General features: G+C 37.3%; 1 protein-coding gene across 9 annotated transcripts in view; it reads right to left on the bottom strand.

Annotated features, from left to right (window-relative positions):
* Nucleotides 1–1,564: 1,564 nt before the first annotated feature.
* LOC126237066 (sodium bicarbonate cotransporter 3) overlaps nucleotides 1,565–14,043 on the bottom strand; it is a 1,007,081-nt gene continuing 994,602 nt past the window's right edge. For 6 of the 9 annotated variants that reach the window (XM_049946852.1, XM_049946853.1, XM_049946851.1 and 3 more), the window contains one exon: nucleotides 1,566–3,149. Coding sequence is in view for 1 of the 9 variants with exons in the window: in XM_049946859.1 (XP_049802816.1) it covers nucleotides 3,128–3,149 (22 nt within the window). In the remaining 8 variants the exon portion in view is untranslated. Of the gene's footprint in view, nucleotides 3,150–14,043 lie in introns of all 9 variants that reach the window. The other 3 variants (XM_049946860.1, XM_049946855.1, XM_049946859.1) reach the window with 2 other exon arrangements.

Here is a 14,043-nt window from a genome sequence, read left to right as displayed (position 1 = left end):
CACCTAGTGTTATATACGAAGGACCAGATTCCTGCCGTGCTTTCTCAAGACACAGAGGGTTATTTTTACTCCCTGAAATACTCTCACAAGAGAGAAAGAACCTAGATTTCATTTATAAAATGGTTCTTACACAGGCACCACAGTTGTTTGCCATTTTTCACATCAGGGCCTAAGCAGGTGGACCACCTTCTAATCCCACTGGTTCAACAGACAGTATTCCCAAAATCCACATGTCTAACCCTACAACAGTCTGTAATAGATAGGTACATGCAATTTTGAGTGCACTGGAATAGATAAAACACTGAAACCACAGACTATTTCTAACACTCCAGTATAGGATATCCTCCTTAGGCTTCAGTATCTTGGGAAGGAGGTGGGTGATATTCTTAGAGTGCACTCAATTTAGTTACTGAGAGTTCAGTCCATAATGTGGCTGGGACTTGCACTCTATTTGATGTAACAACACTCAGTGGACCACAAACACAGAATTTTGTTCATCTTCTCAGCTATTCTACAAATTGACAGAAACAAAACTTAGCTTTGTCACAAAATCCTTCCCATTTGAAGGATTTTACAGTTACCAAATACTTGTCTCACTGATGACCCCATATTGCATGCGCATGTGCTTGTGCACATGTCATCTGCATGTTGTGAGTGTTAACATTGGTCTTCTGAATGGGCAGTTTTGCTCCTGGTGCTGATGACTTTAAGAGTGCTTTGGACTGAAAGACCTTAAATGTCGTCTTCATCCTCATCCTCTGTATATAATGTATAGCTTAAAGACCTGATACCCCCTGCTCCATAAGGTAAATACTAATTAAATTACTATTTTGACAGATTAATGTGTTGAATTTAGAATTCATTTATGTAGATTTTTTCTACAAATAGTATTGATACTTTATGATTTATTTATGTTTATTTTGAATTTTCTTTTATTAGTTATTTGTGTTTTAATTAGTGTTGCTTTTTTAACTTTATTAGAGCGTAAGGTTTTAGGTTACATTCAAATTCGAAAGGGTAAATGTCAACCTGTCAGAAGATCAGTAGATGACATGCACGAGCATTTTGGATATATATTAGTGAAGACTGCAGGCTTATACTAGCAATCTGTATAAGAGTGCTCCTACTTCATTTACTATGTTCCCAGAAATATACGTGGACGTTAATGGCTACCAGAAATGCTGATACTGAAAGAAACTTCTGAACACAGTTAGGAAAATAAAAATTTTAAGAAGAAATAGATGGTGAGAAAAGTTGGACATGAAAAAATTACAGTAGATGCTTTATTTCTGATCAGAATGTTGCAAAACGTACAGGAATCAGAATGTATTGTGCAGATTCAGTTCTGTTTCACTCAAAGATCTACAGTTTGGGGCTGTAATGTGAAAAGTGTTGTTATGTTTTCTAGTAATACCAAAGCTTATTATCCAATACAGCTGCACATGTCAGAATACCATGTACAGTAGGCCTGTATCATTTGTATGCCACTGTCAGATCTCTCAGAGAAGGAAGTGTACAGCTCAACATATCACACAGTAGGAAAAGAATATTATTTTTATTATGAAAACTATTTTATTTGAACGTTAACTGTACAAAAATTAATAGAATTTACAACTTTTTTCTAAGCATATGAACAAATTTTACACCTACACTGACAAATTTACAACTCATTCTAGTTTTATATTACACATTGCTCCAGTGGATGTCCTGGATGTCCAGATATGTAAACAGCTAGATCAAACTAGCACTGAAAAAGTAAAATGTAATGTAATTGATTTCTTACACACACACACACACACACACACACACACACACACACACACACACACACACACACACGATCCACTGTATTATCACATTCTTATTTTTGCCCATTTTTCCTGAGATTTGCTGGAATATAGCTGGTCAAATGACTGAAATGAAAGATAATTGTTTGTAGTGTAAAAAGACTTAACAATAATTAGAGTGATTTTGTAACTGTAACAAAAAAATATTTTCAGCCAGTATGTTGGTTTGCAGTGCCTGTTTATTTCACTGAATGTAAGTGCTCAAAAATCTCACAACCATGTTTACAGCTGTATTTGTGAATGTGAGATTTGTGTGCAAGATATTCTTTTTTAAAGTAATGCTGAATTACTGAATGTGTTATTTTGTTCAGTACATCATATGAGTATATTCAAATGAAAAACCATCAGACCTTGACCCCTCTATTCTGATACAAGAACACCTCAATGAGCATTTGACCTGCCACTGATGCATAATCTGTGCACAACAGGTATCCCAAAATCTGACAGCTGGAGAGAGGAACTTCCACTAAGTTCAAGTTATATGCATGTGTGTGGACACTAAATGTGAAGACTAGAACAGCACACATGAAATTCTATAATTTTGTTTTTGAATTTGCTATGTGATCTAATTATAAACTGACAATTATGTTTTATTATTTTTAGGCCATGCAGTATAACACAATCCAGAAGTTTACTGATTGTAATTAATTTATGCTTAAACTATTTTAAATGTAGCACTGAATATGACATCAATATCTGCAGCAGAGATCTCACATGTAAACATTTACCCAGCACTGATAAAACTCTTGTGAAGTCCAGTTACTTTAGCCACTAAAATTTGTACTCAAAACATATATACTAGAGAGCAGTTGCCATCTCTTTAGTAATGGAGCATCCACAATAGTTATGCCTACTCAGCATCATTCAGTTCCTAAATTGGCACATAATTAAACATCATAAAATGTTTGCTGTTGGTTTGACTAAAACATTTAGCAGAAACTGGTACTGACATTGTCTAAAGTGCCTGGTGTGACAGGGCATATCCAATAATACTTACATAAATTCTAACAGTCAATTATGTAATTTAAGACATTAACATCAGGGTAACTTATTAATCTGAGGAACACAACACAGATTGTCAACAAATCATTCATTTTTCTACTGATAAAACAACATTTACAAATATCTTAGAGAGAGACCCACATAGTAATTTACAGGGCACTGGCTGTTTAATAATACATATATGTACACTTCAACACACCCACACATGCAGACCTCATTGTGTTATACCGTTGTTTCACTTTCATTCAGACTGCTCATTCTTGCATCACTTTTGGTGTTTATACTTTGACTGGAACTGATCTGCAATTAAAACAAGCATTGTCAGTTGCTTAATCCTGGAACAGATGTTTACAATTATTACATAAATTCATGTTGTAACTGCCATATGAGAATAACACTGCTGATATAATTTTACAACAATGACAAAGAATAATATGTTTTGATTTTTCTGGCCCTTTAGAAATGGATGTGACAGCTCTTATTAAATACAGTTTCTCTCTTTACCATTTGAGTACAACTGTATGTTATAATAGTTGTCACTGCAACCTATTACACAAATCAAGTAGCTCACCAGCTCATGATACATGGTATGGATACAAAAGATTTCGGCAACAGCTTCAGTAAATTTTGACAAATGGTTAAAATGAAATTACAGAAGTTCATAGTCTTCTAAGTGGTGTATTAGTATAATTTAAGAGAAATTGCTCAGTAGGGTGAAAAGGGGCACAATTTGTAGGAGAGAATAAAAGATTTTATTGGTAGACAAATGACAGAATTAAAATTGGCCAAAACTGCTTGTAGCTTTATTTCACAAGAAAAGAAATTGTAAAAGCTAGGTAGAATAACTTACTTACACACACATGCATGTGCACACGCACAAGCACATGCAGAAAGAGAGAGAGAGAGAGAGAGAGAGAGAGAGAGAGAGAGAGAGAGAGACTCAGAAATGAAACTTATTTTTGAAGTACATGTGATGTAGCATTACTGATTAAAATATCAACATTCAGTGTTGGTGTCCCTGAACTCCAAACACCATATGTCCAAGAAGTTCCAAGGCTGATAGTATTTCTGGTGTATAAGGACATCAGTGCAGTAACTATAGTGACAGCTTGAACCAAAAACTTTCTCCAAGACATTAATTATATAATGGTAAGACAGAGATTTAGGAACCAGGTTTTAAATTGTAAGACATTTCCAGGGGCAGATGTGGGCTCTGACCACAATCTATTGGTTATGAACTGTAGAATGAAACTGAAGAAACTGCAAAAAGGTGGGAATTTAAGGAGATGGGACCTGGGTAAACTGAAAGAACCAGAGGTTGTACAGAGTTTCAGGGAGAGCATTAGGGAGAACAATCGACAGGAATGGGGGAAAGAAATACAGTAGAAGAAGAATGGGTAGCTTTGAGGGATGAAATAGTGAAGGCAGCAGAGGATCAAATAGGTAAAAAGATGAGGGCTACTAGATGACAGGAGAAAATACAAAAATGTAGTAAATGAAGCAGGCAAAAAAGAATACAAACGTCTCAAAAATGAGATCGACAGGAAGTGCAAAATGGCTAAGCAGGGATGGCTAGAGGACAAATGTAAGGATGTAGAGGATTATCTCACGAGGGGTAAGATAGATACTGCCTACAGGAAAATTAAAGAGACCTTTGGAGAAAAGAGAACCACTTGCTTGAATATCAAGAGCACAGATGGAAACCCAGTTCCAAGCAAAGAAGGGAAAGCAGAAAGGTGGAAGGAGTATATAGAGGGTCAACACAAGGGTGATGTTCTTGAGGACAATATTATGGAAATGGAAGAGGATGTAGATGAAGATGAAATGGGAGATACGATACTGCGTGAAGAGTTTGACAGAGCACTGAAAGACCTAAGTCGAAACAAGGCCTCGGGAGTAGACAACATTCCATTAGAACTACTGACAGCCTTGGGAGAGCCAGTCCTGACAAAACTCTACCATCTGGTGAGCAAGATGTATAAGACAGGCGAAATTCCCTCAGACTTCAAGAAGAATATAATAATTCCAATCCCAAAGAAAGCAGGTGTTGACAGATGTGAAAATTACCAAACTATCAGTTTAATAAGTCACAGCTGCAGAATACTAATATGAATTCTTTACAGACGAATGGAAAAACTGGTAGAAACCGACCTCGGGGAAGATCAGTTTGGATTCCGTAGAAATGTTGGAACACGTGAGGCAATACTGACCCTACGACTTATCTTAGAAGAAAGATTCAGGAAAGGCAAACCTACATTTCTAGCATTTGTAGACTTAGAGAAAGCTTTTGACAATGTTGACTGGAATACTCTCTTTCAAATTCTGAAGGTGGCAGGGGTAAAATACAGGGAGCGAAAGGCTATTCACAATTTGTACAGAAACCAGATGGCAGTTATAAGAGTCGAGGGACATGAAAGGGAAGCAGTAGTTGGGAAGGGAGTGAGACAAGGTTGTAGCCTCTCCCTGATGCTATTCAATCTGTATATTGAGCAAGCAGTAAAGAAAACAAAAGAAAAGTTCAGTGAGGTTTGCCGATGACATTGTAATTCTGTCAGAGACAGCAAAGGATTTGGAAGAGCAGTTGAACATAATGGACATTGTCTTGAAAGGAGGATACAAGATGAACATCAACAAATGCATAATGAGGATAATGGAATGTAGTCAAATTGAGTCGGGTGATGCTGAGGGAATTATATTAGGAAATGAGACACTTAAAGTAGTAAAGGAGTTTTGTTATTTGGGGAGCAAAATAACTGATGATTGTCGAAGTAGAGAGGATATAAAATGTAGACTAGCAATGGCAGAGAATGCTTTTCTGAAGAAGAGAAATTTGTTAACATTGAGTATTGATTTAAGTGTCAGGAAGTCGCTTCTGAAAGTATTTGTATGGGGTGTGGCCATGTATGGAAGTGAAACATGGCCGATAAATAGTTTAGACAAGAAGAGAATAGAAGCTTTCGAAATGTGGTGCTACAGAAGAATGCTGAAGATTAGATGGGTAGATCACATAACTAATGAGGAGGTATTGAATAGAATTGGGGAGAAGAGGAGTTTGTGGCACAACTTGACTAGAAGAAGGGATCGGTTGGTAGGACATGTTCTGAGGCATCAAGGGATCACCAATTTAATACTGGAGGGCAGTGTGGAGGGTAAAAATCATAGAGGGAGACCAAGAGATGAATGCACTAAGCAGATTCAGAAGGATGTCAGCTGCAGTAGGTACTGGGAGATGAAGAAGCTTGCACAGGATAGGAAAAAAAAAAAAAAAAAATTTGACATGTTCCACATCCACGAGGATCTCCTCAGCACAGATCTATGGAACGAAAACTAATCTAATCTAATCTAGAGTAGCATGGAGAGCTGCATCAAACCAGTCTCAGGACTGCAGACCACAACAACAACAACAACAACAACATGTGCATTCCATCATTAAGTTGTGAATAGCCAGTGCGGAGTAGTGGACGTGTGACTGTGGTGTGTTGATCTTGTTGTGACACAAATTGCAGTATGTCTAAATCAAGTGTCCAAGACATTCTCCAAAATGTTTTGAAGAATACAAAGGTATGTGCAAAGTTTGCCCTGCACACCTTTAATCTCTAACAAAAATGATGTGTGGATGCCTGCAGTGACTTGACAGAAATTTAAAGCACGAACAATTCTTTTTTGTAAATATCATCATACATGATGACACTCGGTGTTACCTGTACAAACCTACCACAAAATGACAAAGTCATTGAATGCTCAGTGCTTTAATGACATAACCAACATCCAAGGCAATGTGACATGCAATTAGAATGACATTCCAAAGGAGGACTTTTCTGATAGTTTTGCATGGCTGAATGAATATTCTGTGCATTGTTCTCAAGTGGGAGGAGACTATGCAGAGCACCTGAAGTACTAAAACCACCATCTTAATGTTTCTCTATTTTTTTATTAACGTAGTCTAAAATTTTTTTGGATTTTTGGGATATATACCACTATTTTTGAAAATCTCGCTGTTGTCTTAAGTTTCCTAAAACTCATATCTAGAGTTGTTATAACTACCACCATCCATGACTTTTTTGGGTTCATTATGTTAATTGCTAAAGTATGAAAAGCTTGATTCAAGCTACTTTATTAACTGTTTTCTGCAAATTAGTTTATTTTCCAAAATGTTCATTTGGGTAAATTACTGGATTAATCGGTTAGCCTGTAAATGGAACGGTCTTTATTTCAGAACTGCTGAGAAACTTGTAATTACTATGCTGAAAGCTATTAAAATTACAAAACTGGGAATGATAGCAAATAGTGAAATACATATTATTTATTGTGCATATATTGTATAGTAGGAAGAGTACACAATGAAGTTTGTAGGTAACTTTGAGGGTATACAGAGGGAACAATTTAGAACTCTTCTGGCAGCAACAATGGCTTCATCCTGGCTGGGCATCGAGTTGAACTGAGCTTGGATGTCAGAAACAAGTGGAACATTCCATACTACTTCAAATCCACACCAGAGTTTATCAACAGCAGTGGCTGGCAAGAGGTGGTATGCCAAACTCACAGCAACTCGTGACCATATGTTTTCAGTGTGTGAGAGATCTGGAGATCACACTGGCCTTGGCGACAGTCAGACACCTTCGGTACTGAGATAAGTCAGAAAAACTTGGGCAACATGTAGTCTTGCATTATCTTGTTGAAAGATATCACAGAGACCTTGAACAGCAGGCACACTCACTAGCTTTAACATGTCAAAAACGATGGCTGCTGTCCAAATTACTGGCTATGTGAACCTGAGGTGATTGTTTTTTGTTTCTAATGACACCCCATACCATCATGCCAGATACTGGTCCCAAATGAAGATGATGAACCCATTCTGGTATTGTTCATTTTCCTCTGGGCCTCCACACATGTATTCATCCACTGTGACGTTGTATGCAAAACTGAGGAACATAAAAAACTCCTGTGTCCAGTGTTGTCCTTGGACGCACTACTGTTGGCACACCTCTCTCTGCTAGCATATCAAGGGAAGCTGCAGCAATGATTGCCATGCTGACAGTCTGTGGTGCTCCAGATGCGGCTATGTGGATTCTTGTCTTGTTGCAAACAAGCATATTCTTTAAAAATTGATATATTGCGAACTGCAATTATTTGAACTTTGTAATGTTTTTATAATAATTTAATATGTCATCAACAATTGCTCAGATATATGAAAAACATTAACATTATTGGTTTTGGCAAATATTCGCCATCTTCAGATGTGCTTAATCCACAAAAAGCTTTATACAGGTAAACAAATATACTTTGGCACTTTGAACACAATAAAGTCATTTAACATTTCAATGGATGTAGGCCTACATCATACTATCACATGATAAAAGGCTGAAATCAGTATATCGTCCTGCATTGTCATGTAGGGATATGGATGAGAGGGTGAGTAGGGGAGGGAGGAAACATAGGCAAAGTGCGAGGATAACAGTATATTCTGTCTGTAATTACATTTTCTGTGGACAGTCAGGTAAAACTGGTAATTTATATAAAAAAGACCATTAGCAAGAAAGCAAATTGAAGTTAAAATAAAAAAAAAGTAAGATCCCATTTCCAGTTTTACTTGACTGGCCACAGAAAACGTAAGTATATGCAGAATACGTTGCTATCCTCCCACTTTACCTACATTTCCCCACTTCTCTTCCTACACCTTCTCATACCTATATGATAACACAGGATGCTGTTCTAATTTCAGTCTTTTATCATGTGACGATATGATGTACATTCATTGAAATATTAAATGACTTTATAATGTTCAAAGTGGCTAAGTATATAGGTTTATCTGTACATAAATGTTTGTAGACTAAGGACATCTGAGGATGGCACACATTTGTTGGATCTGGTGTTGTGAATATTTTTATATACCTAAGCAATTGTTGATATACCGTATTTACTCGAATCTAAGCCGCATTCGAATCTCAGCCGCACCTGAAAAATGAGACTTGAAATCAAGGAAAAAAATTTTTCCTGAATCTAAGCCGCACCTGAAATTTGAGACTTGAAATTCAAGGGGAAAGAAAAGTTTTAGGCCGCACCTCCAAATCGAAACAAAGTTGGTCCATTGTAATATGAGACACAATTTAGGTCGAATGAATGACGATACAGCTACAGTAGTTTGGTTCGAGTCGTAAGCTAAGCAGTGAAGCTTTACCAGGTAGTCATTGCTATGGTCAGGCGCTCCGTCCGTATTTATATGGGCACCCTTCCTTTTTCATGTGCTTCATCTGGTTTGAATTGATTGCTTATTTTTCTTTGATGTGATAAGTGCCGTTCTCTTAGTTATAGGTGTTTACGTCACTCTAAGCTGAAAATGCATTACTGTACTGTGTCATGCATTGTTGGTCGTATTCTGATAATGAATGTTTACGACCTGTCGCCGCTCGCGGCATGACTTGCTTTTGTGCATGCTACCGCAGTTAACAATTAAAAAAAAAGAGAGGAATCATCTCATTAGCAAAACAATGGCAAGAGACTGCTATTTGTTGTTACTTACACTGCTGCTTTCTTTGATAATGATCAACAAGAACCAAATAATAGACTGCGTATGATAGAAGATTTTCTGAACGAGAGTTTAGCGAAAATTTTTCTCCGTTTGAACGGGCGCTGATAACCACGTTGTTGTGCACCCTAAAACACTAATCATCATCCGTTTTAAAATCTTTGCAGATGCCTCTTTAGTAGATTACATTCTGCACAGAAATTAGAGTCATCTTAGATTTAAAAATCTAGTCAATTGCCGTGCTTAATTTCTCACTGTATCACTATTAACCATAAGAATAATACGAATATAAACATGACATGATACGTATATTCTTCCGCGTTTACTGTTGTCTCACTGTAGTTTCGTAGTTTATTAGGCAGACAGGATTTAAATGAGACATCAGCAAACACGAAAGAATACTTGGCAAAATGTTTCTATTTGTATCATTCTTATGATGAAGAGAATAGTGCATGTGATTCACAATTCATAAAAGTTCCTATTAGCAACCATCTATTCTCACAGGCAAGTAAAAATTCAGAACGTAGAGTTGGCCATATTGACAAACATCCCAAACAGCCTTGCCAGTCGGCTTTTCATAGTGCATCGAAATGCTGCTACACTCGAAGATGAACAATACGGAATTTGTATTTACTTTGTTGGATAATGTATAAAAATGCAGTGGTCGAAACTAGGGGCGGAGAAAAAAAGCTCGTCTTCCAACCTTTTTTTTTAATTTATTTACTGACGCAGAGGTTTTGGCGCCAGTATTTATCTTTGTGCCTGCAAAGCATGCCTGTGTAGTGCTACATATATTCGACGGCAGAAGTTAGTTGTGGCGGCACCTACCAACATTTTTCAGGACTTCCACTTACTTTGCACCCAATTCTAAGCCGCAAGCGGTTTTTTGGATTACAAAAACCGGAAAAAAGTGCGGCTTAGATTCGAGTAAATGCGGTAACCCATTTCTTTACCTGAGATAACTGACAGGGTGTATGATCCTGCAAGGCTGAGAGTACAATATGGCTGTCTTCTTGGATGTTAGTTGTGTGAGGTCACTGAGATCCTGTAAGCTCTCTTGAAGTTATCTACTCCACATTTGCATGGCAGTGTGTGGTGGAGGGTACTTCTGGTACCACTTCCTTTTCCCCCCATCGCTGATTGCAAAATCCAGGACATCACAAAAAACACGTGCATACAGATCAAATACAGCACTGAAAAGACTAACTGAGAAGGGAAGAACTAAGAAGGGGGTTTCAGTGTCCATTAAGTCCATCACAGGGTTATAATGTAGACCTCAAAACACAAGAACTGAAAGTCGCTGTACATGGAGCAATAAAGATATCTATTACTAGAGGTCCTTCTAGAGGAGTATCTTTCATCTGAACTGAGGGGCTATTGTTTACCAAATTTCTTCTTGAGCAAAGAAGTAAACAAACTTATTGTTTCTATAGTCTTTGCATAATGCTGTTCATAAGCAACACAGATCTTCAGCCTCATCTTCTTCTTCATGATCAGAAAGCAGTGTTTCCATTATCAAGGTGGCTGACTATCCTCAACATTTTGTTACCATCCCTTCATTTCTTCTGAAGGCATATTTTCTTGAACATTATTGTATGTGGTATTGCCAATGGATTGGTTTCTAGGTTAGCCTCTACAAATTGTTTCCTTCTAACCATTTTTTTTCATAACTCTTCCTTAAAAAGTTGTCTAACATGCCTGTATCTGTGCAGCCTTCAGATTCATTCTTCTTGGGTCTTTCTGGCTCTTCCTGTTTCACATCTTAATTAACAGCACCTTGGTCCAGCTGAGTGACACATTACCTGACTGGTTGTGGCCCATATGCTACATATCTGTGCAAAATCTAAAGACAGATGAATGACAGTTGCACCTGCAGCAGTGTGGGAACCCAAAAGCACATGTTGTGGGACAGTGCACTTTACAAAGATGCAGTGTGTAATGATTGTCAGGCATTACGAATGCTGAATCCTAAAGCAGCACTGAGGAATGAGTCAACCTAGTGAATCTTGGATGATACTGCAGCTGCAGTATCCAGGAAGGCCAAGGACAACTTCATGAGGCATTCAACCACATGTCAGTATGCTGCTGTTCTGGCTAGACAGTATGCTCTACAGATGGAGAGGAGACAACTAAGGAAAGCGACTACTGAATGAAAGGCTTTTTCACGACTTTACATCATACTGGTGCAAGTGTTCATGGAAGTATGGATTCTAAGATGTGATAGTAAATCATGGAATCACTTGTTACAGTGTAAATGTTGCTGACCAATGTCCAAGGACTCCATGAAATAACAGCTGTTGACCGGGATGATATGATCTACAATTTAGATCCACCCTAATAAATGCGCATAGAGAGAAGAGAGAATCTGCAGTACTAACAGCAGTATTAGATTTGGTAATTGGTTAAGGGATTTTTAGTTGTTTTTTGGTTGTAGAAAGTAGTTTTAGTACTAGTAGTTTTGTAATATTAGCATTTTCTTTTCTTTTTTTGTAATGTTTATATAAGTGCCAGGTAGAAATAATTAATTAATGTAAACATTTATTACTACCCACAAAGCATGTGAGTTGTATGTCCCATGCTAGCTTCCAAGACAATAAGCTGCAATTGTGAAGAATAAATAAATAAATAAATAAAACACTGATAAATCCAGAATGGAATGTAACAACATTATGAAAAGGAAAGTTGCTACTCACTGTATAGCGGAGATGCTGAGTCACAGATAGGCACAACAAAAATAATAATATGTGTGTGTGTGCGTGTGTGTGTGTGTGTGTGTGTGTGTGTGTGTCACCTATTTTTGATGGAGGACATACTGGCTGAAAGCTAATTTGTGACAGTCTTTTTGTTGTGCCTATCTGTGACTCAGCATCTCTGCTATATGGTGAGTAGCAACTTTCTTTTTCATAATATTGTTGAATAAATAAATACATTTTCCTACTTCCCTGTTACATTTGGGAATTGTTTGTGGGAAGAATGACTGTTGATAAACTTTCATGTGTGTTATAAATCCTCTGATTTTCTCAGTGCCATCATTTCATAAAAGACAAATGGGAGAAAGTAATGTGTTTCCCAACTCTTCCTGGATTCATAATTTCAACAAGAAACCTTTCCATGATGAAGAACATGTCTCTTTTAACTTCCGTCACTGGAATTTGTTTGGCATCTCCATGATGCTCTCACATGGACTATATGATCACGTAATGGAATGTGCCACTCTTTGTTGGATTGTCTCTCACTTTTCTGTTAATTCATCTTGGAGAGGGTCCCAGACTGATGAACAATACACTAGAATCACTCGTACAACTGCTTTGTAAGGCACTTCTTTTGCATATGAATTAAGATTCTCACAATGAATATCAGACTGGCATCTGCTTTTCTTTTTATTTGTTTCACTTGGTTATTCCACTTTAGATTACTTTGGATGGTTACTCGTAGGTATTTTATGGTAGTTAATGTTTCCAATGATTTGTCACAAGTAGTATCATCCAAAATTAGTGGACCCCTTCACCTATTTATGCGTAATATATGACATTTATTTTTCTTTCGGACCAAGTGCCAGTGACCCCACCAATCGTTGATCCTCTGCAGGTTTTCCTGCATTTTACTGTAGTCTTCTGGTGCTGCAGCCTTCTGAAGACAATTGCATTGTCTGTGAATTGCCTCACAGAGCCTCCAATGTTGTCCATTGGTTCATTAATATAAATCATAAACACTTATGGCCCTATAATACTCCCTTAATTTACTTCTGAAATTATGTTTACATTTGTCCATTCTGTTCCGTTTAGAATAACATGTCAAGTTATGTCTGATAGGAAGTCTTAACTCCAAGCACACATCTGATTTTGTAGTGGGTAAGCTCCTATTTTATTCACTAAATGACAGTGCCAAACTGTATCAAAAGCCTTCTGGAAGTCAAGAAACATGGATTCGAGCTGAGCACCTTGTCTGTTGCAGTCTGCATCTTGTAGACAAACATAGCAAGCTGAGTTTTGTAAGATCTCTGTCTGCAGAATCAATATTGATTCTAATAGAGGAGATTTTTGTTCTTCAGAAATGTCACTATGCATGTGTATAAAACATGTTCTGTAATTGTATAACAGACTGACATCAGAAACGTATGCTTATAATGACATGTCTGTCCAATGACCCTTCTTGAAACTGGAGATGACTTAATTTTTTTTCATATAACTAGGTATCCTTCATTTCTCCAGTGACGAATGATAAACTACTGCTAAAAGAGAATGACATATTGCAGTCTAAACAGCCCACTATCTTGACACTTTTGAGTTCCAACACGTGCAGGTAGACATTTTTCCTTCTTACATGAAGCATAGTATGATCCTCTCACAAACAATCAACTTACAAACATGATTTCTGAATGAGAAACCTGGAACATTTCCTTACATACAGAATGTAGGTGGCATTACCCCTACCTATTTTCTGCATTTGTATTGAATGATAATCATTTGCTTATCCAAGCACTTTGTACACTTCACACAAGTTTGATGTTTGTCGTCTTCATACGTTGGCATTTTAATCACCAACAATATGCATACAGTACACTAACTGGTTTCCTTTTTGGGAAGAACACCAGTTTGAGTTCGCTACCTGTTCACAACTTGCAGGCGACACATCATCTAGTTTTATTTGCATGTTATTTCAGATTTT

This window comes from Schistocerca nitens, chromosome 2, assembly GCF_023898315.1.
Source record: "Schistocerca nitens isolate TAMUIC-IGC-003100 chromosome 2, iqSchNite1.1, whole genome shotgun sequence".
Classification (NCBI taxonomy): Eukaryota; Metazoa; Arthropoda; class Insecta; order Orthoptera; family Acrididae; genus Schistocerca; species Schistocerca nitens.
The sequence above is the reverse complement of the archived record's forward strand: the minus strand, read 5'-3'. Positions and strand labels throughout refer to the sequence as shown.